At 43.4% G+C, this 25,403-nt stretch overlaps 1 protein-coding gene across 1 annotated transcript; it reads left to right on the forward strand.

Moving 5' to 3' along the window:
* Positions 1-10,910: 10,910 nt before the first annotated feature.
* Positions 10,911-11,522, forward strand: LOC308271332 (BOS complex subunit TMEM147-like; the record flags this gene model as incomplete). The annotated part of the gene is made up of 1 exon (XM_080707619.1): positions 10,911-11,522. One exon carries the CDS (start codon positions 10,911-10,913, stop codon positions 11,520-11,522), a length of 612 nt encoding a protein of 203 aa, XP_080563745.1.
* Between the last annotated feature and the right edge of the window lie 13,881 nt (positions 11,523-25,403).

Consider the following 25,403-nt stretch of genomic DNA (forward strand, 5'->3'; position numbering starts at 1 on the left):
ATTTGTAGGGAAAGAGCTAAAGTCAGACATCTTAATTAAGCTCTCAGATTAGCACAAAAAAGAATAAATAGCAAATGAAAAAATAGGAACTCTATAGAGTGTAATGAAAGCTAAATGTGTTACATCTTGTGATAACTCTTTGAAACAAGGGGGCGGGCACACGCAAATGCACCAACACGTTTAAAATAACTCAGAGCCAGATAGCCACTCGTCAGGGAGGTCTCCTTACAACCCTCGGCAGCAACACCCTTCTGAAAAAGCCAAGTTAGGGTTTTATCAGAGGTCTTTTTCCAAGAAAACACAGCATAAATTTGTGGTTGTCTGTTACAAAGAAGTACGAATGACACTTCAAAACAGATACAGACAACACTTAAAGATAACCAAAAAAAAAAAAAAAAAAAAAAGCGGGCACTAAGAGTCTCAAATCATAATGAGTAGAAGCAAGTTAGAGGAGTCACGGGCAGAGGCAAGAGGCCGCCTCCTGCAGGGTGGTGTGGCAGTGGCAGCTTTCTTAACATCCCGTAGCACGAGGTCGCTCAGTGCTCCCTCCTCATCCAGCAGCGAAGATCCCCAGTAGAGCAGCACGTGGAGGAAAGGCTGCTTGTATCAGCCTTGCATCACCTGGCTCTTCTCTGCACCAGCCATCCATACAGGGACCTCGTCAGACACGTGCCTGAGGCTCAGGCTCTTGTGGATATCCTGGGGCAGCTCCTTTTTCACAGGACCTTCTGAGCTTGACGCCCATTTCTAGAAATAATGCAGGTCCCGTTTGTTCAGCAGAAGCCTAAGTGCTTAAGCACGTGTACACTTGGCATCATCACCAATCCTGCACCTGCTCCTCCTCCTGTGCCCCTGGTCACACTGAATAGAGCCACCCCTGACTGGGACACACAGGCAGGAGGCCTAGGAGCCACCTCAAACTCCACACACACACACCAGTTTATTCATTTGTCATCAGTGGATCTGAAGGACGTCTCCATCTACTGACCCTTGGAAATAATGGGATGAACATGGGAGTGCAGATTATTTTGGGAGGGAATGGTTTTGTCCTTTGGGTATCTGCTCTAGTTTTAGTTTCTTTTTCTTTTCTTTTTTTTTTCTTTCTTTCTTTCTTTCTTTCTTTTTTTTTTTTTTTTTTGCGGTACTAGGGATGGAACTCAGGGACATTCTACCTTTGAGCTACACCCCCTGCTCTATTTTTTATTCTTTATTTGAAACAGGGTCTCACTGAGTTGCGAAGGGCCTCACTAAGTAGCTGAGGCTGTCCGCAAACCGCGATCCTCCTGCCTCAGCCTCCCAAATGCTGGGATTACAAGCGTGCGCCACCACGCCCGGCTTAGTTTTAGTTTCTTTAGAAACTTCCAAACTGTTTTCTGTAGTGGCTGCACCAGTCTACATTCCCAAGAAGTGTACCAGGGTTTTCTTTTCTCTACACCCTCGCCATTTGCTATCTATTGACTTTTTGAGAATAGCTATCTCAGCAGGTGCAAGGTGCTATCAATCATACTGGTTTTGATTTTTGTTTCCCTGATAAGTAATGATGCTGGACATCTTTTCATATGTCTTTTTGAGAGAAATGTCTGTTCAGATTCTTTGCCCATTTTTTAAATTGGGTTATTTGTTTTTCTACTATTGATTTATAGGGGTTCTTTTTAAAATTCTGGATATTAATCTATCAGCTACATGGTTAAAGTAGGCCAGCTTACTTTTAAGACTTTTTGAGACCCTTTTATGCAGACAGCAGGCATCCTTCTGATAGTCTCTTACACTGTAGTGCTCTATTCTGAGTAAAAGCAGAAATCTCTCCTAAGTAATTTCTCCTAGCTAAGATCTACAAGGCTGCCACTTGGGCCTCCCAATGGTTCCTTCCTGGTCTTCCTGACAGCATCTGAGATGGAGAGGCAGATACACATTTCTCTGTGAGTCCAAAATCTGCCGCTTCCTGACTGTAGGGTTATAGCCAAGTTCCCCTGTCTTCAGAGTGTCTGCTTTCGTACAGAAAAAAAGAAGATGCTGGTACTCACCTCTGAGCTTATTAAATTCAACAAGAAAGAATAAAAAGTCATCAACTAAAGGCCCAGGCATTGCCTTGGGCACCTGGAATTCAACCCAAGTAACAGCTCTGCCCTTAAGGCACTCACAGTCTAGTGGGACAGACAGATATGGACCAAAGACTACGCCATCATGATGTGGTGCATGCTATCATCGAGATGCATGGAGCAGGAAAGGAGAACTGGATGGAGGGGAAAGAACTGAATGAAAGAGAATGTGTTTGAAATGAGATATTTATTTAAAACACAATGCCTGATGCCCAGCTCACTTAATAAGTGCACTTTGGTTGATGTTTTTAACCCCTTTTTGGGGGGACGACAGCTGTTAGTGATCTGATCTTTCTCTTGTCTTCTTGAAAGTTCATATTTTATATTAAGTCCCTGCCGGTCATTGGTTCTGCTTTCGGAAACACTCTAAAGTCTCTGAAGGCTCGTCCTCTCTGCTGCCTGCTCCTGCGATCCTACATGCAAACCCTGCGACTGGTGCTCATGTGCGCATCTGAAAACCGAGCAGCTTTCTCCAGATTTTTTCCACCTTCATTAAGAAGTTCTCAGAGAAGATAAATTCTGAATTGTAGTCTAGACAGGAAAAGCTGGTAGTCTGGAATGCAGAGAGAAAATGACATCGTTTGATTCTTCCTTTTTTTTCTTTTCTTTTGCCAGTATACCTCATTATCTGATACAAGGGAATGGAAAGGAAGTAGACACTAGAAGCAATAAAGGGAAAACCAGAAATTCTGATATCCGATTTCTACTCGTGGATAACAAGCTAAGCAAATTACTTGGATGACGGATGCTTTGAGATCCTGAACAAACCGCTGAGGAAGCAAATAGTGTTTTGTATAGAGGCGACAGTGGTTTTAAAATATGTCTGTAGCCAGGCATGGTGGCGCACGCTTGTAATCCCCTCGCTTGGGAGGCAGAGACAGGAGGATCGCGCAGGTTCAAAGCCAGCCGCACTGGTTTAAGAGACCCTGTTTGCAAATAAAAATGTATAAAAATAGGTCTGGGAGTGTAGCCTGGAGGTAGAAGGGTTTCCAGGAACCCCAGTACCACCAAATATAAAATAAAATAAAATAAAATAATATAAGGTCAACAGCAACGTGGTAGAATGAAAGCAAGTAACTTCTCACAAAATTGTTAGGCAAAAAGCACAATAGTCTTAGACACAATTATTAGATAATGAGCAAGTTCTGAACTTTACCAGAACTGGTAAATGATTTCATTTATTAAAAATGTAATTGTGTATGGTTGGTGTGAAATAGTCTTTAAAGGTTCAAGGTGTTATATTTGCAAACAGAAGAAAGGGCATTTTATTCTCATTAATTATGTATTACATTCCTCAAAACTTTAGGTTCATTTACAAACATTTTGTGTGTATCTAATTTCTGCCAGAAACCCCTAGAGACTTAGAATAAAATGACAGAAACTATATTCTGTGCCTTTAGGGAACTCACACAAGGTAATCTAGTATTTCTCACATGAGCACGACTTGTGGGGATATTTAAAAATATGGATGTATAGACCTTTTCTAGAAATCAAATACCAAAGGCAGGAGAGCTGGACCTAAAAAACATGTTGCTAAATTCACCAATGAGATAGAGGTGTGAAGTGCCAACAATACCATTCTGTGCCCCAAACTGGGCAACCTGATGTTAGAAAGATATGATGGTCAGCCAAATGAAGAGACAGGTGAGGATGGACCACGAGAGGCCACGAGGGGATGGAGAGCTTCTAGGGAACAGGAGGAGAGTGTGACAAACACTCTGGTCACATCTTTTTTTTTTTTTTTGCGGGTTTGGGGGTGGAACCCAGGGGCATTTGACCTTTGAGCTACACCCCCTGCCTTATTTTTTATTCTTTATTTTGAAACTGGGTCTCACTGAGTTGCAGAGGGCCTCACTAAGTAGCTGAGGCTGTCCGCGAACCGCGATCCTCCAGGTCTCAGCCTCCCAAATGCTGGGATTACAAGCGTGCACCACCACGCCTGGCTTACCCTGGTCACATCTTGAAGTGTGGAATTGTACCATGTGGCAGGGTTACTGGTAAGCGAAAGAATAAAGCAGTATAGTCATGGATTCTGAGCTTTCTTTTTTTAATGAAAGAGATCTAATTGACACTTTAACACACTTCCTCACTGCATAGTTGAGAAATCTAGAAACTGACTCCCCCAATAAAAAAAACACAAGGAAGAGGCAAAAAGAACACAGGTTCTGTGAATTTGGTTCTAATGCACTTTTTCCTTGATTGGCTCCTCTTAGGACTGAAAGACGTCTTCAAAAACCAGGACAAGGCCGAAGTCTATTTCTCAATCAATTCTAAAGAGCCAGTGCTGTCACTATAGGCCACTATCTCAGGTACCATCAATCTGGGGCTTTTTGAAAAGATATAATCAACCAAGAAAAAGCAAGGCAGATGTGAAAAATGAGAAATGCCTCTGAAGCTATTTCAGTTGATACTATTGGAAAATGTTTGAATTGAAACTCTAGTAGGCATAAAATAAGCTTATAGAAAACACTAGTTTTGAAATCTGAATCAATGACCTAGAAATAAATCTCAGAGAGGGATGAACGGAATTTCAAAAGAGTAGAATCAAAGAACATCAAAATGTTATTTCCAAATGGTTTGTAAAAATAATGTTTTTGGACTACAATGTAGAAATAAGTACATTTTAAATCTACAGGCATTAATGATATACTGGCATTTTGTTATATAACATGAGTCAGCTGAGGAGTGAATTTCCTTCAAAGGGGTTTATTACTTAAGGTGACTAAGGATATTGTGTTATAGTCCCACCAATAATACAAACTCTTCCTCACAACTCCCTTCTTTCTCTCTCTTTTTTTTGGGGGGGGGGTTTGGTACTGGGGGTTGAACCCAGGGACATGCTACCACTAAGCTACATCTCAGATTTTTTTTATTTTTCATTTAGAAACAGAGTCTTGCTAAGTTGCGGAGGCTGGCCTTGAACTTGCACCCTCTTCTCTGGCCTCCCAAGTACTGGGATTATAGCTGTGTGCCACTGCACCCAGCTCAGACCTCTTATTCCTCAACCTCTCTGTTTTCCCTGTTATCTTGAAATTCTGTAACTCTGTCTCCCCATTATTTCATGAAACCATAGGTTCCTGGCTTTCCTTTGAGCATTCCTTGCTGGGCTTCCCTCCTAACCACTGGCAGCCTCCAAAGGTTCTGCCTGGTACCCTCCTCTTTCTAATCACCTATTCATATCAACATGTCTCCATGATTCCCCAACTCCTCTATGTTCTCCTTTCCTTTCCTTCAGTGGAAATAGATCGAACCCAGGAGTATTCTACCTCTGAGCTACACCCTTACCCCTATTTTTGTGTATGTGTTTATGATACTGGGGATTGAACCCAGGGGCACTTCTACCTCTGAGCTGCACCCCTAGCCTTATTTTTTATTTTGAAACAGGGTCTCACTGAGTTGCGGATGGCCTCACTAAGTAACTGAGGCTGGCCATGAACCCCATCTTCTTGTCTCAGCCTCCCAAGTACTAGGATTACAAAAGTGTGTGCCGCCACACCCAGCTAAGGTTCTCCATTCTTTTTTCTTTTTCTTCTTCTTCTTTTTTTTATGGTGTTGAGGATTGAACCCAGAGGCATTCTACCTTTGAGCTACACCTCCAGCCCTATTTTTTTATTCTTTATTTTGAAACAGGGTCTCACTGAGTTTCAGAGGGCCTCACTAAGTAGCTGAGGCTGGCCACAAACCTGCAATCCTCCTGTCTCAGCCTTCCAAGTACTGGGATTACAAGCGTGCGCCATCATGCCCGGCTTGGTTCTCCATTCTTGAGGCTAATCCTGACAGTTCCCTTCACATTGCTTCATAATATTCAGTCAGTTACAGGGGACATCTGATTGTTTCTGTGTTAACAGTTCTAAGATAGGACCTTCTCTCCAGATGCCCATCTCCTTTGCCTAGGAACAAGGCTTTATCCTTAGACCGTGGTCAGTTACAATGGCTTCCTGTGGACCAGCCTCTTCATTTTCGGAATAAAGAGATGTATCCTTCAGTCTGCAACTTGATGAAGAACTTTCTCGTCAAACTACTTCCTTGTCCAAAAATCATTAAACACCCTGCTGAATCTAACCCCAGTGCCCCTTGCCTAGAATGAGTTTTCCCTTTCCCAAGCCAAGTCTAATTCTTTCCCAAGACCTAGCATGAAATTCTTGCTTTGATGATGCTTCCCAACCTAATCTCCTTCCATGGTGAATTTTAACTTCCTCAGCTATCACATGTGGTCACAGTGTCTCTTGCAAAGACCATGGCAATGGGCGGGGGCAGAAGGATCTCTCTCTGTAAATGTTTAAATGGGCATGAGTTATACTACAGCTCCTCCAAAGCTTAATTTTAATTATATAAAGGCTGAGGGAACATAGAAAGCACATCTTATTTCAACTGTAACTATTGTTGCTTTGATTTCTTAAACAGTAATAACAAAAGCAAATGCTAAAAGTATTTTTGTAAATAGAAAAATCACTGGAACAAAATCTTAAAAAACATCCTTGTTAGTTTTCTCTAACGCTCAAGATAGATCTTATCACTCTGAATATAAAGCGGTCCTTTGGCATTTGAAGAGCTCAGGATTGATGACGATGGAAAGACTCAAATACATGAAGGATGAATTGTGTCCAGAAAACCGTGGGTCAGAGAGATATTTCCCAAATGGGAAATGAATCCTGACAGGAAGCTGCCTGCTGGGAAATGACAGAAAGCTTTGAGAAGCTAGTGATCATGATCGAATTTTGGTTGGTTGACGAGTGGAAATACACACTTGGAATCTACAACATATAAGTTGTTCTGAAAATAACTTAATTATGCAGAAGAGGCACCCAAAACTCTTTTAAATTTTGAGCATTCACATCATCAAACAGGTGAATGTGCCACAGATAACAGGTCTGACTTGTAAAATAACGGGTATTCAAGAGTACTTTGCCAGGCTTAAAATCTCATCTCTTCCGCAAGGGAACTCCTGGCGAGGCAAAAGATCACTTCCTAGCCCAAAAGGGCAGCGTGCCCTGCAGAATCCGATGCCAGTGCCCCTCGTGTGGAATGGCTTTTCCCTGCACCAGCCAAGTCTAATCCTTGTGAAAATGACATGTGCAGATTAAAATCCTAAGTGTGTACTTCTAATTTCCTCTGCGTTCTTTCTGTTTACATGTAAAATGTTTCCCTTCACTTGCTGGTAACCCTCCACGTGCCGGCCACAGCCCAAAGCTCCAGAGATCCAGGGATCATTGTTGGAAAGGAATTCAAAGCCAAGTAGGGGGCAGAGAGGTGTGGTGGGAAAAAATGACAAGTAAAAGACTGAAAATAACTAAAAGGGAAGAAATAACACAAAATGAAAACTTTCAAGTATAATCCTAAATTTATTAGACTAAGAATAATTCAGTGATTCAATGTTCAATAAAGTCTTCTCAAAAGTGTTCCACTTTGATCGCAGTCGGATTCAGGTTTGTGAAATTCTGATGTCAGATTGTGTCGAGCCAAACACCACAGTGAGTAACAGTTCTGAGCAATCGAGGTGCTGCAAGCAGAGACTGCAGAAGGGGCAGCTTTTACACTCCAGGTAAGAACTGTCTCAATATTCTGTTATATCCCTTAATATCTGATGCTGTTATTTGCAGGTTTGCACTTGGCAATACTTTCTCCGATATTATAAAATAAATCTGTAATTATATTAATTATTTTCATCACAAAACGATTCTGAGAGAATAATAAGAAACCATTACAGACACCTTGGAAAGTATACACATGTTCAGAAGTGATCTACATAGCCAATTTTCTCTAGGAAATATTATACAATAAAGAAAATCTTGGAATTAAGCAACGTGCTCTAATAACAACTTTAAAGAAAATAAAGTACGACTCTCAAAGCAAACTTGCTGAGCCACCTGGAATGTTCCCTTCGCTGCCAACACCAGAGCCTCTTCCCCCCCTCTGCAGCCGTCCGCCCTCACCCCGGCAGTGGCTCCCTTTTCTGAACGCCGTATTGTCATTTCACCTGCTAGCACAAGGCAGTAAATAACCTGCTACTATTTATTTCCGTGCATTGGCTTTTCTTCCCAAACAGATCATATGCTGTTCCCAAAGGAAAGGAAGGATGCCTTCAATTTCTCTACACCCCAGCAACCAGGAAGCATCCTGTGTGTGATAAAGGTCTGTTGGTGAGGATGCATATGCTTATTTAGGTTGATATTTCTGTGGATATTAATGAGTATGGTTGGTTGAGAAGAACGAACTTAGGATTGACATTTTTAAATGCTCTATATTTTGCCTGATTTGGGAATAGTTCTAAAGAACTCAACACAGCCTTATATTAATTAGGCAAGTAAAAATTAAGTGAAAGAACTAGTTCCATTTTAAAACTTGAAAAATTCATTTGTTAGGAAGTTTAAACATTTTTTAAACTTAGATAAGATAGAGAACAAAAGATCATCAAACCTTTCATTAGCCAATAACCCTTATTTGCATCTTTTCCCCCTTCTGCTGAATTCCAGTTCTGAAAATTACTATAATACATCTAATGGGAAACAGTTTAATTTCTTAATAACTAGTTCTAAATAATGCATAATGGTCCTAAACAAACAGGGTCTACATCTTTACTGAATCCCTCCACACACCCCAGTCACTTAGCTTATTATAAATTCCCCAGGCTCCCAGTGTCAAAGGCCCTCCCTTAGGCGCAAAAGTATATCAGAGACAAAAATAACTGGGTAACAAAGTCATACTCGCAAATTAGCAACTATCTGAGTGAGTGTCGAGGGCAAGGTTGGTGTGAGGAAGCACAAGTTTTAAGGACTTGAATGGCGCCACTGCCTATCCGAAGAAATTCCTTCTCCATCTGCCCATTTTCTTTGATATGGAGGATTAAACTGTCATCCCCCTTCCATAGGCCCCACCGGGCCTTGTCGCCATTCTTGGCCACCGGGATCCCTGTGATGTGGGCAGGGTGGATCCCATTTGAGGCTGCAGGGCTGTGCCACCCCTCTGCCCTCGGTGGCCAGCTCATGGACTGAGACACTACTGGCCCTGATCATTGGCTCAGGGGTGCCCACCACCATAGACATCGGCTCGAGACTGTGGCCCTCCTGAGGAGAGCAGCTCTGAGCTCAGGCCAGTGGGGTTGCGGGTGTGAAGGCTGGAGCAGCAAGCCGTCAGTGTGATGGCCACAGGGGAGTCAGCCCCAGATCACAGTGGACACAGGGCGGGGGTGGGGATGAAAGAAAATCAGAGATACAGAGTGGCTGAATTTTACCCAGAGCCGGTCTCACCTCTGGATGGTTTCGTGGTGAGAGTCAACAAATTCCTTTTTATCACGTAATTGGAGTTAAATCAGCCACACGTTATAACACGAGAGAAGGCAACAGCCTGATTCAGAATTGCATCGTAAAGTTCATATAAGTCACACCTGATAGAGCTTTTCTTGAAATGAGGTATTGATTTAGATACTGACAGCCCAGCCCTGGCCGTCTGATGTGGGAAGGGTTCTATCGAGGAAGGGAAAGAGACTTTATTTAAAAATGAAGGCTTTTAAAAATGTTCCTCCTGCTGTGGCTTTGTTTGCTTGGCTATTGGGAACTTGAGTTTTAAAGAGATAAAATTTTCAGTTGTGGGTTTCTGACATGTTGTCAGGGGTAATCTAAAGGATATTTGGGGCAGGGGTCTTCTTGGGCATCCCTCAAATGACACTGTGTGACAACTGCCCCTTCTCCTCTCCTTCAGATCTTAATTGCTCTAATAGATTTCCCTTCCCTAAACACCAATTACTCATATAGTCAGGGCCACAGAGTACAATCGGTCTCTCCCTGACTTAAAATTCTCAAGGCAGAGCCCACCCTTGTGGCTCTCAATCTCCTCTGTGGCCCAGCAGGCCTGCAGGACAGAGCTGTCTCTCGGCCTCCTCCCAGGCTGAGATTTTCAGCAGCAGTTCTTGCAGGCACCCAGCTTCCTCCCCGAGTTTCACAAGCCCCGTTCTGCTGTGCCCTTCCAGCTCCTCTCCACACCCTGGTCACTTGTTTGACCTTGGCTTGGCCTCCAGGTCCTGCTGAGATGTGGCTCCCTTGGAGAAGCCACCTGGCGGAGGCACGCTCCATCAGGACCCCTGCTTCCCACCAGTCACGCCAGCCTTTGCTTTCGAGGATGGCAGGTAGAGGCATTTATAACGATCTAGTCTTTAGTGTAATGACTTCAGGCCAGTTTTCCTTGAATACACCGTAACTCTGAGTACGAAGCCAGGAACCAGGTCCAGTTGCTCAACCCCAGTTTGGGGGGGATGTAATTGCCAAATGATTTGAGGATTTCTGCTCTCTAAACCTTTGACACCTCCTGCAGGTCTGTGGCTATGCCGTGTATCAGCAGCCTCCAATCTCATTATTTCCTGGCTTATAATATAACTTAAAGTTGGGCACTGATAACCTTAGCCAACACCTTAGCCCTCTCCAAACTTCACCCTCTCCAATATGGCTTCTACTGCTGCCACCACCATATTGACATGTGGCCTTTTCCAGAAACTGTATCTTCAGCACAAGGAAGGAAGCGTATGAGGCAGGGCTGACCTGGGAAGCGCTCCCTGGGGGCCACCCCACCCAGTGCTGCGCTGCCGCGTGACCCCGCAGCCTCAACCTATCCCCCCGCTTGACTTCATTCTTAGATTTCACTTTCATCTGTGTGCTGAATAATCTATACTTGATTGATTAGCATTTAAAAATTATTTTCTTGGGCCGCAGCCAGTCAGGTGGGCGCCAGGCCCGGGCCGGGGACCGGCAGCGAGGCCGCAGCCGCTCGGGAAGAGGCCGCCCAGCGACTCCCTCGCGGGCGGGACCGGCGGCCGGCGAAATGACCCTGTTCCACTTCGGGAACTGCTTCGCCCTCGCCTACTTCCCCTACGTCATCACGTACAAGTGCAGCAGCCTGTCTGAGTACAACGCCTTCTGGAAATGCGTCCAGGCCGGGGTCACCTACCTCTTTGTGCAGCTGTGCAAGATGCCGTTCTTGGCCACTTTCTTCCCCACCTGGGAAGGTGGCATCTATGACTTCATTGGGGAGTTCATGAAGGCCAGTGTGGATGTGGCAGACCTGATAGGCCTCAACCTTGTCATGTCCCGGAATGCCGGCAAAGGGGAGTACAAGATCATGGTTGCTGCCCTGGGCTGGGCCACTGCGGAGCTCATTATGTCCTGCTGCATCCCCCTCTGGGTTGGAGCCCGAGGCATTGAGTTTGACTGGAAATACATCCAGATGAGCATTGACTTCAACATTAGTCTGGTCCATTACATTGTCGCGTCTGCCCAGGTCTGGATGATAACACGCTATGACCTGTACCACACCTTCCGGCCAGCTGTCCTCCTACTGATGTTCCTTAGTGTCTACAAGGCCTTTGTCATGGAGACCTTTGTCCACCTCTGCTCCCTAGGCAGTGGACAGCTCTGCTGGCCCGAGCAGTGGTAACAGGGCTGCTAGCCCTTAGCACCTTGGCCCTGTATGTCGCTGTTGTCAATGTGCACTCCTAGGCATGATGTCCCAGACATTGGCATACCATTTCCCTGCCTCTCTCCAGGTTTTAGTGAAGTAAACAGTATTTGGAAAGTGAAAAAAAAATAAAAAAATAAAAATTATTTTCTTTTAATAATGCACACGCCTCTGGGAGGATTGAGGAACTATCAGTTATGCACATTTACTTAAATTAAAATATGTCCCTACTAACATCTACCTGGGCCCAGTTGAGGAATGAGAGTTTTGATAGCTTGGGGAAAAGGGAAGAGAAACTGCAGGTGATTTTGAAGTGGTTCATTATGAGGACGCTGAGAACCTCACAGGCAGGTACTTTTTTACTTTTGTTTTGTTTTGGTACTAGGGATTTAACCCAGGGGCATTCTTTCTACCTCTGAGCTATACCCTCGGTCCTATTTTATTTTCTATTTTGAAACAGAGTCTAAGTTGCTGAGGCTGGCCTCAAACTTATGATCCTCCTATCTTAGCCTCCCAAGTACCGGGATTATACGTATGTGCCAGCATACCTGGCTAAAAAGGCACTTAAGAAAGAGTGAACTTGGCCGGGCGTGGTGGCGCACGCTTGTAATCCCCGCACTTGGGAGGCGGAGACAGGAGGATCGTGCAGGTTCGAAGCCAGCAGCGCTGGCTTAAGAGACCCTGTTTCCAAATAAAAAAAAATATATAAAAGTAGGTCTGGGAGTGTAGCCCGGAGGTAGAAGGGCTTCCAGGAGCCCCAGTACCACCAAAAAATAAATAAATAAATAAATAAAATAAAAAGAGTGAACTTGGAGTCCGGGAAGGCAGAGGAGAGACTCTCCTGCTCCTTTTCCTTCTCTATTTTAACACTAAACCATAGGTGTTATGAGTGAACCGCACTGGGGCATCACGGGCTAACCTGGGAAGCTAAATATTCTTCCTGCATCGTTGAGTACGGTATTACAGATTCCAAATTCAACTCCTCACATTTGTGGAGACCAATCCACTCTCAACTGGGGACTATACTTCCTTTCTTTCTTCCCAAGGGGAAAACCATGAGGCAGGCCCTAGTGAGTATGCAGTAAATATCTGTTTAACTGATGGATCAAGCGTGTGTAATCCAATCACCAAATCAAGAACTGTGGAAAACCTGGCAAGACTAGAAGGGCTAACTGAAAGAAAGGTCTCTTGTGACGATTGCCCAGACCCTGAGGTAGGCGGCAAGTTGGAGCGTCCTGTGTTCCAAATTATGCATTATATTTCAGCCTTCATTATGTAATGATGAACAGTGTTGAACAGAACAGTGTTGTCACCAGGCAGCATTCAAAGGATATAAAACATTCCTATGAGCGGGAAGATATTCTGATTTGCTATCAAACCCCACCAAAGTAGGGCATTTACAAGAATACATCAAGATAAAATACTCCAGGGTTACTCGCAGACTGTCTGCTTTTAATAAAGCACTCTGCTGTTAGCACTGGAACGCAAGGGTCCAGGTCTCTGGAGCGCAGACGCTCCATGATGCGGCCAGCCTGGGTGTCCTCGGGAGGCTCGTGCCCGCTGTTTTACACTGACGTTCCTTGTTCTAAGTGCTCTGGAAGTCAGGTTAAAGTATTTATTTGTTTTTTTTTTTTCTTCCCTGTAGCTGAATAAAGACAAATCTACAGGTTAGGGAGGAGTAATCTTGATGTTCTGCCTTTGAAACTCACTTCACATTAAGTAACCGACTTCCCTCACAGGGGCCAATTATAAACCAGGAGGAAAATGACATTCATACCTTTCAGGAACATACCAGAGACCCAAACCTTGCACACACTTAGCCTCCTTTCTTATAGAAACAAATATGTACACACTAGATCTCATTCCAGTCATATGTTAAGGAAATATAGCCTTGGCCAACGAAATAAAATATCTCTAATGTGATTCTTCCTTTCTCACTATATTTTAGAAATGTTAAATCTAGCCTTTCCAAAACATAGCCATCAGATATCAATGATGCAGTTTTGCTGGGAAGAAAAGTATAGAATTTAATGTAGAAGGTGGTCATCATAGAGGTCTCAGCAACTACCCATGTGGTCCTCCCTCCCACCTGGAGACCCCCCCAACCCGGCCTGGCACGCTTGTCTTACAAGGTAACTCTCGATCACAATTGTGTGGGTTTTGACTTCTGCAAGGCCAAAAAAGAAAATTCTACCTATTCACATTACACTACTAGAATTAAAAGGTCTGGTACTGTAAAAAGAATGTTTAGCCCGGCGTGGTGGCGCACGCTTGTAATCCCAACATTCAGGAGGCTGAGACAGGAGGATCGCTGTTCACAGCCAGCCTCAGCTACTGAGTGAGGCCCTCTGCAACTTAGTGAGACCTGTTTAAAAAAAAAAATGTTTATAACCCACAAAAGCAAGTTTGTGTTCTGATAAAGGGACCATGAAAAGAAACTGCACCTCTCTCTGAGCCCTGCTTCAACAGGAATGAGAATGTTGATAACAGCCACCTCAGGGTTGCTTTCAAAAAGAAAATAAAGCAAAGCAATGAAAGTGTTTAGTCTGCAGCAGGTGATAAAAATATTTAGCTCGCATCAGTTATGATGACATCACAGAGATACCTCACAAAGAATCTAGTGTCTTGACTTTCACGGTTAGCTACAGAGAGCAGCAAGCTACCCTCCAGCATTTAGTAAGGGTTGGTGAGGCCCCTGAGGCCTTCAGCATGGAGCTGCTGTCATTCTCAGGACACATGAGCACAAAATTCTCCTTAAAGTCTTGCCACCTGAGAAAGGCTTGTAGGACTCTTCTCTCGACTAGATAGAACACAGAGTTGTGTGCGTCGGTTCTCCATTGCTGTGCCGACACTTGAGAATCAACTGAAGAGGAGAAGTTTATTCTGACTCCTGCTTTCAGTCATGGCCACTTGGTCCTGTTAGTCTGGACCTGTGGAGACAGTATATTATGGCAGAGTGCACCACAGAGGAGGCTGCTCCGCTCACGGCAGCTAGGAAGCAGCAGGGGAAAGGGCTGGAGTTCCAGTACCACTTTTAAGGGAATGTCCCCCCCAAAGACTTAAACTCCTTCCACTAGGCCCCACCTACTAAGGCTTCAACCACCTTCTGTTAGCACCACGCGCTGGCGGCCAATACCTTAAGAACATGGGCTTGGGGCCACGTAAGGTCCAAACCAAAGTAAGCTGAGAAGGAAAATAACGTAGGCTTCTCCATTCTCCATGAACGGTGAAGCTAGTAGAATTGGAGGCAGATAATTCTACCTCAAAATTCTCAAATTCCTGGGTAATGGCCCCTCAGCCTTATAAATGTAGCTGTTTATGGTCTGCTTTCAGAAATGATGAAAAGTAACTGTATCTGGAATTAGACATTAGGCTAAAATCATTTTTAGTTTTAGCTCAGGCAAGTGCCAGAAGATTTAGTTGCAATAATATACATATATTCTCAACAAAGTAAAATAATGAATATCTCTAATGCTTCTTCTTCTGTGAAAGTACATAAATATGCCATTTTTCCGTGTTAGACATTCTTATTAAATAGTGTAGGGCTTTTAATGAAAGACACTCTCCTCTACAGAAACCCATATGAATCTAACAGATACTATATAATTCATAGCAATTTGGTAATTTTAATTATTAGTAAAATTTTCCAATGCTGCCTGCAAAAATATTATGTAACAGTTGATGTAAAAAGAATACATGTAACAAATAGGCGCATTATGAAGCATAATAAAAAAAATTTGTGAAACCACTCCTAACTTAGAACTAGAAAATTACCAATATCACCATGGCTACCGAAGTGTTTCCCTGACCTTCGCCCTGTGCCTTATCTCCACAAGTGATCACTCTGCGATTTTTAATTTTGTCTTTCCCTTGCTTTTTGAAATACTCTCTTTCCAAATATGGATCTTTAAATGAGTACTGCTTAGTTGACTACACACTAAAAGAAGTTCTGAGAGACTTATCTCCACATAAAGTTGGCGTGACAGTGTAGGAGGGGCTGAGTTGGGGCGGAGCAGCGGTCGCCACTCCTAACAAGCGTCAGGGACCCTGTTCCTTATCACGCAGAGAATGAAAGTTCCAGTGGCCCCCCAGGTTCTGCCGATAGAAATCACAAACTTCCCTTCACTCTCACCCATACAAGAACTGAAGTTGCTGCTGTCCGAAAGGGACTACAACAATCTGCCCATCGAGGATGAATTTCTGTATAAGTTGTTCAAATGGGTGACCGAAGGCTGGCCGCCATATTGGTGAGGAAGTTCTCCTCCTGAAGCAGAGTTAGCAACAACCCACATACTGTCTGAGCTGTGGGAGGTGAGTTTACTGCAACCACCTCCCTATTCCCTCTTCATCAACAAGGAATAAAGCAGAGGGTCACGGCTGCCTGATTGACCATGCACTTTGGTGGACATATTTGCTATTATTTCCCATGGACTTCCCTTAAAATATGTTAAGGACCATGAGTTTCCAATCTTTCTTTCAGAAATCCATATTCCCATCACCATCTCATTCTTGTTAGAAAACCTATTAGAAATTGTGAAGGAGCAGCCGGGCGTGGTGGCGCACGCTTGTAATCCCCGCGCTTGGGAGGCTGACACGGGAGGATCGCACAGGTTCGAAGCCAGCCTCAGCTGCTTTAGTGAGGCTCTCAAGCAATTTAGTGAGACCCTGTTTCCAAATAAAATGTAAAATATGTCTGGGAGAATAGGCCGGAGGTAGAAAGCCTCAGGGTTTCACCCCCAGTACCACACACACACAAAAAAAGAAATTGTGAAGGAGCTAAGAGCTTTCTTCCAGAATACCGCATGCCAAAGGCTCACCTATGCAGGAGGGACTACTGGGGCAAAGACAGAGAACTTCATTAATTCTGGCATAGCCAGCAACATGAGCATAGCACATTTGTGTCAATTCTCCTTGCCCTCGAATTCTATGGAATGATGTAAACGGGCCAGGTAAATTCTATAAGAGGAAGCTTGAGTTTATGGAGAACCTGGATCCTTTAAAATGGCCAGTGTCTTAGACTGTTTCCTGTCACTATAACACAATACCTTATGCTGGATAACTTATAAAGAAAAGAGGTTTATTTAGCTCATAGTCTTACAGGCTGTTAGTCTAAATAGCATGGCACTGGCTCCAGTGAGAGGGCCCGTTTGGCCACATCACATCATGGCAGATGGCACGACAGTAAGAGGATGTGTTCAGAGGGAGAGATAATGGGCTGAGATGGGCAACCAGAGTAAGGGGAGGGGCCAGCAATGACACATAGGCCCCGCCTCTTAAAGGTCCCACAACCTCTTAACATTGTCATATGGGGACCAAGCTTCTAACATATGAGCCCCTGAGAGACAAATCACACCCAAACCAAGTATCAGTAAGCAAACCTGATCTTTGCCCAGAAGGAGATTCCCTCCCTCTCTCTCTCTTTTTCTCTCTCTCCCCCCTCTCTCCCCCTCTGTCTCTTGAGGTGATTTACTTTAAAAGAACCCCTAAAAAGATATTCTAGAAATAAAGGACAGTTGGTGCCTCCCTCATATGCAATGTAGAAACTACAGAGGCTCATTCAGCACAGTCCCTCATCATGTTGTATTTAAAATTTCAATACTTTTAAAGTTTTAATAATTAAAAAACCTGTTAATTATTTAAAATGTTAAAAATGACATTTAAAAATGTTATGACTATTTAAATTTTATCTTGAACTCAGAGACATATTTTTGCAATATAAATGTGCACACGCACACATGACCTCTCAGAGGAGTGTGTATCCATGTACAGTAAAGGGGTTCCCCAAAAGATGCATGCTTATTAGTTGATACACAGGAGATTTATAGTTTGGACATGCAATCTTTCTGACTCAGTTTTTCTTTTCTATTCAGAAATATAATAGTTAACTCTCTTGCCTCAAAATTTAATTTATGATTATAAAAGACAAACATCTGCTGAGATAGAACTATAAAAATACCGGTCAGTTGTAGCCGGTGTCTGTATGGCCAGACGTCTTCCTGGTATGAGGTAAGTTCTTTTTACAGTGAAGCCTTTACTTTATATTATCCTACAATTTGCACCTTTTCTTCCCAAATGGTCAGTTTCCCATGTCACTAATGTGCTGACCTCCCATTCATGCTACCCTGTAATTTATACCTTTTATTTAAGCCCATCATATTCCCTGCATTACTAACAGAGACTCCCCTGGATATTATCCTGCAATTTACACCTTTTCCCCCTGATGCCATCAGATTTCCCATGTCACTACTAATGTACTGGCAGCTCACTCTCTGTACTGTGCTTCTCAGTATCTCAGGAAAGCTGTATTGCTACTCTGTGTCTAGGACAAAGAAACAGAGTCTGCTGAGAGGGAGGGCTCTGGATTTTACGGCAGCCCCATGGATGAGGTTCCCGAGGGAGGAAGGTGCTGCCACCAAGGGATCTGACATGGTGAGCCAATGGCTAAGAAAATGATGAGCATTTGTAAGTCTAAAAACATAGCCCTTAAATTAGTTTATTTTTATAGTACCAAGGATTGAACTCAGGTCCTCATGCATGTTAGGTAAATGCTCTACTACTGAGCTATTTTCCCAGCCCTAAAATTTATCCCTTTAAGAAAATTCCAGCTGAGTGTGGTGGAACATGCTTGTAATCTCAGTGCTTAGGGCGCTGAGACAGGAAGATCATAGGTTCATGGCCAGCCTCAGCAACTTAGTGAGGCCCTCTGTAACTTACTGAGACCCTGTTTCAAAATAAATAAATAAAATAGGGCTGGGGATATAGCTCGAAGATAGAATGCCTCTGGGTTCCATCCCTAGTAACACACACACACACACACACACACACACACACACACACACCAACAAAAAAGAAAATTCTACCGAATGAGAAAAGTCTATAACAATTAGCTCAATTTACATTATTCTATTATTTTTATTGTATTCTTTTTCATGAGAGTTTTTTCTATGTATTATTTTTTTTTCTATTTTTGATAGTACAGGGGATTGAATCGAGGGGCATTCTACCTCTGAGCTACATCCCAAGCTCTTTTTTTTTTTTTTTTTTTGCGGGTCTGGGGGTGGAACCCAGGGGCATTTGACCTCCGAGCTACACCCCCTGCCCTATTTTTTATTCTTTATTTTGAAACCGGGTCTCACTGAGTTGCAGAGGGCCTCACTAAGTAGCTGAGGCTGTCCGTGAACCGTAATCCTCCAGGTCTCAGCCTCCGGAATGCTGGGATTACAAGCGTGCACCACCACGTCCGGCTCCAAGCCCTTTTATATATTTTTGTTTTGAAATAGGGTCTCACTAGACGGATGAATCTCACTACCTTGCTGAAGCTGTCCTTGAGCCTGTGATCCTCCTGTGTCAGCCTGCCAAGTACTGGAATTACAAGCGTGTGCCACCCTGCCTGGCTTCATATATTAATTTAACAATTTCTCCCAATTTGTGCTACTGCTGTTTGCTGTCTTTTCTCTTGGCCAGTGTGCAGTAAGACTTCCTGCAGAATGTACTCCTTCTCCTGAGTCTTAAATGAGCCAGAGCGAGTGAGACAAAGGAAGGCAGGGTTAAGGAAAATCTAGGCACAGAAAGCCACATCTGCAAAGGCACGGAGGTGCAGGCCTGGAGCTCTGGGGAACTCTGCATGTTCTGGAGGAGGAAAGGGCAGGGGTGTGATGAGGAGTGCCTGCCTGCCCTTGGAGGGATCTGGATGCGACACTCCTTCCACCGTGTGCATTAAAGGATTTTAAGCAGGGAAAGTGACGGTTCATATTTGAATCAGAATGCTCTCAGGTGGTGGTAGGGAGGATACGTTAGAATTACGCCATACTATGATACTGAGGTAGGCAAACAAATGAGAAGAGTAAGCAACATGCTGGGAAGGAGAGCTTCTGACCCCCAAATTCATATACAGAAGTCCTGAAGCCCAGCTCCTCAGAATGTGGCTGTATTGGAGAGTCTTTATAGAGGCCGCGAAGCGGAGGTCACGTGGGTGGGCCCCAACCTTCACTCTTGTGTCTTTCATAACTGGGTTTTTCTAAGAGGTGAACAGGACTTGGCTACAGCAGAGGGGAGCCCCTGAGAAGCCCCCAGGAGAAGGTGGAGAGATGCCTCAGAGGACGCCAACCTGGACCTCAGATTTGCAGCCTCTAGAGCGGTGAGCAGGTCTCTTCCTGTGGTTTACGCCACCTGGTCTGTGGAGCTTTGTAACAGCATCTACGGCAGCATGGATCGATGATGGTGAGGTGGGTAAACAATGAGACCGACGGCGAGCGGGCCGGGCAGAATTCGGGGAACGGTGGTTAGACGTGATCAAGAAAAGAAGCTGACTTAAAGCTTCCTGTTGGGTAACTGGTAGATGGTGAGACAAAGAACACAAGGAGAAGGATCAGCAGGGCCGAGGTAAAAGATAATACAAGCATCCAGAGTATGAGATTGTGAGGGGTCGATGGGGACGTCTAGAGAGTCGGTCGGGATTGAAGATGGGGATTTGATGCTCAGGAGATGGGACTGGGGTAAAGGTAGGGGCGTGGAGGATGTGCGTGAAATCTCCCTGAGAAAGTGTGCTGGTGAAGGAGAAGAGCAGAAGGCGATGCAGGCGAGGGCCATCTGCTAAAATAGAGGAAAGAAATGGCTGGGGAAGGTGGGGTGGGGCCAGGAAAGGGCACTCTCACGACACCGATGGCCGAGTGCCTCAAGCAGGAATGGCCAGCAGCGTTGAACTCAACAGAGGTGAAGGGAGATTACGGGTGACCTCACAACCGTTCCAGTAGAACTGCTGGGGAGGGAGCGGCCCTGTACTGCATGGGAAGAGAAGAGACTGGGAGAATGGACACAGCACCCACTCCTGAAGGAGCCTGGCTGACCCAGAGCTGGGGTCGGGAGGGCCCACGATGGGCCCATCACTGTTGTCAGTGGCGGCGCTGGTGCTGGTCCTGCAGGAAGAGCAGGTGCTGTGGGGTCATATCCTGAAGTCACAGGGCTCTGGGTCTCCTTGACATGTCATCTTCAAGACAGAGTCAAACACCATCTTTATTACTAGTTGTTTCCTGCTCCTATTTAGGGTGGCTGATTAGGAGTAGAGCAATTCCTAACCAAAGTATGTACATGTGTTTAAGTAGCCCATTTGGGAAGGATTCCTGACGGGATGGCATGGCTAACTGTAGGTGAATTCTGGCCCCTGCTTACATCTCTTCTCTCCCACCAGACCCCTAACCTGCAGAGATGGGTCTTGTTCAGCACCCTCACATTGCAGCACCTAGCAGGAGCCCAGACAATACTGAATGGAAGTTCTGCCACACCTGTTTGAAACGGTGGCCTCGGGCCAGGGCTCCCCGTCCCGATGCACAGATCCTGCTTATGAGGCAAGAATGAGTGTGCTGAGAATCCACAGCTGATACCGACATCCCCCGAGAGGCCAGGACATGTGACAGAGAGCTGCTCAACTGAGATGGTTAAAGGGCAACTCTCGGGTAGGTGACCAGAGGTGTTTTTGAGCCAAGACAAGGTTACACACTGGAAAGTAGGGTACTGGGGCAAGAAAGTGCTAAAAGGAGAATAAAAAAGACTGAATGGAATTCACGTTTGGTATATAGCTAAAGATAATGCAGAGCAGAGTGGCGAAGTGCACATTATCTTATCTCTAGCATTATCAGACTCCTCTTTCCACAATTTAAAATGTCTAAAACTGTGACGCATTTTACAAGCAGTGTGTCACCGTTCACCAGGCAGAGTATCTTCTGTTGCTAGTGGTATAAAATAGAGTGGTGCTCCTAGAATCGATGGTGTCTCAAGCTCAAAGAAATACAGCATTTTATTCCATGAAAGGGTGTGTCAGTTGTTTGGATCTTCTGTTTTAATAAAAAGCATTCAGCTTTTAGCCATGGGTAAATTCCAAGTTCAAAACAGGGTATCTCAAAAGATACCTCTTTATATTAAGACATTGGGTGACTATTTTGAGAACCAACTGTGCAGTGTAATTTATCGCCCTCAGCCTCAAAACGCTGAGCAGCAGGAGCTCTAATCAGCAGAAAGCACTATTAAGCTGTATCATAAGTAATGACATATAAGTCCCCACATTCAGCAATAAGAACCTGATTATACCCACTTTTGTGGAATTGTTTCCATGCTTGTAAGTCTGCGCCTCTTCTTTAACCCTACGGAATACTGCCTACTTAAGTGGATAGCGGGGGTGGGGAAGAAAGACTTGAGGATCCGCTATTTTAAAAGACAGATTGTCAGGAAAAAAGAAAAATTCTAGCTTGCAGATGGGACACACTCAAGGAAGGTTCTGAGGGAAGTCTGAGATGGTAATCCTTTCCTTAGAGGAAGCCTGCAGAAACCGTGCTCTGTGGAGTTTGTGGTGCTTTCAGTTTTCACAGGGTCAAATCTAAATCCATATATTAGAAATGCATTCTATTTCAGCTGTTGAATATGGGATGAATTAATTGACTTCTTATTTTTAAATGTATCCACTGGCCTTTAGAAGTTATTATTTATATAAAGGTATTTTTGAACTTTACAAACAGGTTGGATATTACCCACTGTCCAAATATTTAAAACAAGGCCTTAGAGGTGTACAAAGAACAACTCTTATCCAAGATAGAAAAATGAAAGATGGAAATCATTTTCAAATGCCTTCCTAAATCATATTTTAAATAATTTCTACAAATTTGTTCTTATCATACTGTATTAAAACATATGTATATTTAAGATATTAAATCATGTGAACAACTAAATATATCTCTACCGCTTTGCATAAAGAATATGCAGTGCATTTTACATAGAAATCAGTATCCTTACTTTTGGCTGTAATTTTAATATTTATTACAATTCGGTGTCTAAACAAATCGAGCTAAGAGACGCTAAGAAACGTGATCCTGTGTCTTAAACTCCCCCGAGGTCTCCATTGCTGCGATCTCACCTTGCGCCTGGCTGCTCTGCAGGCGCATGTCTCTCCTTTAACTGTTTCTTCTGCTTCCTTTTTCACTTTTAAAGCTGCTTGTTGCTAAGCAATGTGTATAACATTAAGATGCACACTCACTATCTTTGAGCATGGGTCTACTTGGTATTATTTTCCTTTATTACTTTACCCTTGTTTGAGTTGACCTAAACTGTATTTTCTGCCTTCTTTCGACCTTTTGCTGGATGGAACATGTTCCTCTGTCTTCCTGTCCTTTGATCATTACTTAATAGCTACGATATTCAATATTTAGCCCATTTTCCTTTTTTGTTCTCCACTGCTCTTGTTAAGCTCTGGTGGATAGACTCTTATCTCATAGGATGTTTTTCTTTTTAGTCTATTTTCTTTGTCTTCTTTCAATTTAAAGACATTAGAAAGACACCTCTTCTTTTATGAAATTTAGGTCACTTCCTATTATTTTCCTTTTAACAGTTTTGTCATTCCAGATGTTGGTTCCTTGCAGTACCAGACACAGCTCATGTGATTGCTCTCTGCCCGACACCTCTTATTTATGTAGTGATTATAACATTAATTCTAGTATAATCCCCCCCAAATTCCTTATTCAACTTAAATTTGTTTCAATGAGTTACGCTGTATTTTTCAAGGGGTTGCAATGTATCAAATTTACTTAGCTATGAGTTCTTATTCAACTTAAATTTGGATATCTCTTATTCAACCTAAATTTATTTCAATGAGTCACATTCTGTTTTTCAAGGGGTTACAATGCTTCTAGTTTATTTAGCTCTGAGCCCAAAAGCACCTCCCAACAGACATCTTGATTATTATAAACACATACCATAATTTTATTTTACATATGTCTGAATACATATTTTGAAGAGCACTAAGAACACACTTTTCTTTTTTAGAAACGTGCTATTGTGGCATTGCATTTAATTGTACCTGGTGGAGGGATTCACTGTGATACAGTCATCGTTCATACGTGCACATGTTTTGCTTTTGCCGAAATACATTAAGTTGAGGTAACTTACACAGTTGGACTCACACAGACTCTTGTTTCTATTGTTATAATGAGGAACAATGATTTCTAAGAAGGAAGCTAGACGGGCTTAGGATTCAAGGTGACCTAATATTCAGCTTGACTCTCTCCGTGTCTAATCTTCAAGTCCTGTTTTTTGCTAATTATAAAAAGGTAAAAGTCATGTTCTACCACTATTACAATACAGGGATATTACGAAGTTGCAAGACACGTTAAGTAAAATTCCTCATGTCTACACTTTCTGGAGCACAGCTATTCTATCGGAAATGTCAGATCTGTGTATGGGTGCCTCTGGGACTCTCCAGCCTCCAGAGCTGAGAAATAAATCTCTATTGTTTACAATCTACTAGTCTCTAGTATTTTGTCACAGCAGCCCACAGGGCTTACAACGGAATCCTTTCTCTTGAGTGCTGGACTGCAGAGCCAGATGACTGGGCCCAAATTAAATGAAACCACATTAAATGGTTCTTGCCATTTTTCTAATGTATCTTAAACTGAGAAATTCCTACCAATTTTCTTTCCATTTGAAGGTGGTTTGTAATTACTTGAAAAATAATAATGAAAACCAAATGATAAAATGGAAAAAGGTCAATTACTGAGTAGATGACAAACGGTGCACACACAGCAGGTGTCTCCATCCTACACTCTGCGGCAGGAGAGGCGGCTGGCGAGGTTGTTAGCTCACAGGCCTTGGGTCTGTCGGCTGATCCTTTCCTTGGCTCTTTCACTGAAATGAAAGCTAACCCTACTTGTAGGGCGGCAGGCCACAGTGATGGAGGCTACAAACTCTGGAGCCAAGCCACTTGGTTTGAATTCTCAGTCAACGCTTAGATAGCTACATTCATGTTTGGAAAGTTAGTCGACTTCTGTGCTGTGCCACACTCTCTCCATTTGTAAGACAGAACACAATGCCCACAGGGTAAACAAGGACTCTTCCTGAACCTCTCTTGGCCCTGACCTCAGAGGATATCCTCTTCTGCAAGGAAGACAACTTTGTTAATCTTTTCTTTTTTGTGAAACTGGGGGTTGAACCCAGAGGCATTTTGCCTCTGAGCTACACCCCCATCCCTGTTTTTCATTCTTAATTTTGAAACTAAGTTGCAGAGGGCTCACTAAATACTGAGGCTGGAGGCAAACCTGTGATACTCCTGTCTCAGCCTCCCAAGAACTGGGATTACAAGTGTGCACCACCACGCCCGGCTCAAGCATGACAACCTGAATTCCACTTGGGTCAGACCCATGGTCCATAAAGCCCTATGGGTGGCACCACAGAAATCACAAACACGTATCCCCCGCCACAAGGTCTCAAGCACCACCTCTAATGTGACTAACTTTGCTTGCTTTCTTAGCACCTATTTATGTATGTCTTAATGCTGAGAACAACTGATTATATAATTGTTATAATTTACTTGTTTATTGTATTTTGCCGCTTACTGCTATATGGAAAAACCGTCTATCTCATACCACATGCCTACCAACTAGCCCAGTGTAAAGAAGACATTCGATGCCTCTTAATCTTTTTTAAAAGATTAAATGAAAGGATAAATAATAGTGTCCTTTACCAATCTCAACATTTAGAGATACACAAAAACCTTAGTCTCTCCAAAATTACTATCCATCGAGCAAGCAAAGTTTTATATTATACAGTATTTTAAGAGCTATTTTTTGTGGTACTGGGGATTGAACACAGGGATATTCTACTTCTGAGTTCCATCCCCAGCCCTATTTTTTTATTCTTTATTTTGAAACAAGGTCTCACTGAGTTGAGGAGGGCCTAAGTAGCTCAGGTTGGTCTCAGACTTGCTATCCTCCTGTCTCAGCCTCCCAAGTACTTGGAGCCACCACACTCAGCTTTTAGAGCTCTTTTTATTTATTTATTTATTTATTTATTTATTTATTTTTATAAGTTTTTATTGGTGCA

This window comes from Muscardinus avellanarius, assembly GCF_963383645.1.
Source record: "Muscardinus avellanarius genome assembly, chromosome: 12".
NCBI lineage: Eukaryota > Metazoa > Chordata > Mammalia > Rodentia > Gliridae > Muscardinus > Muscardinus avellanarius.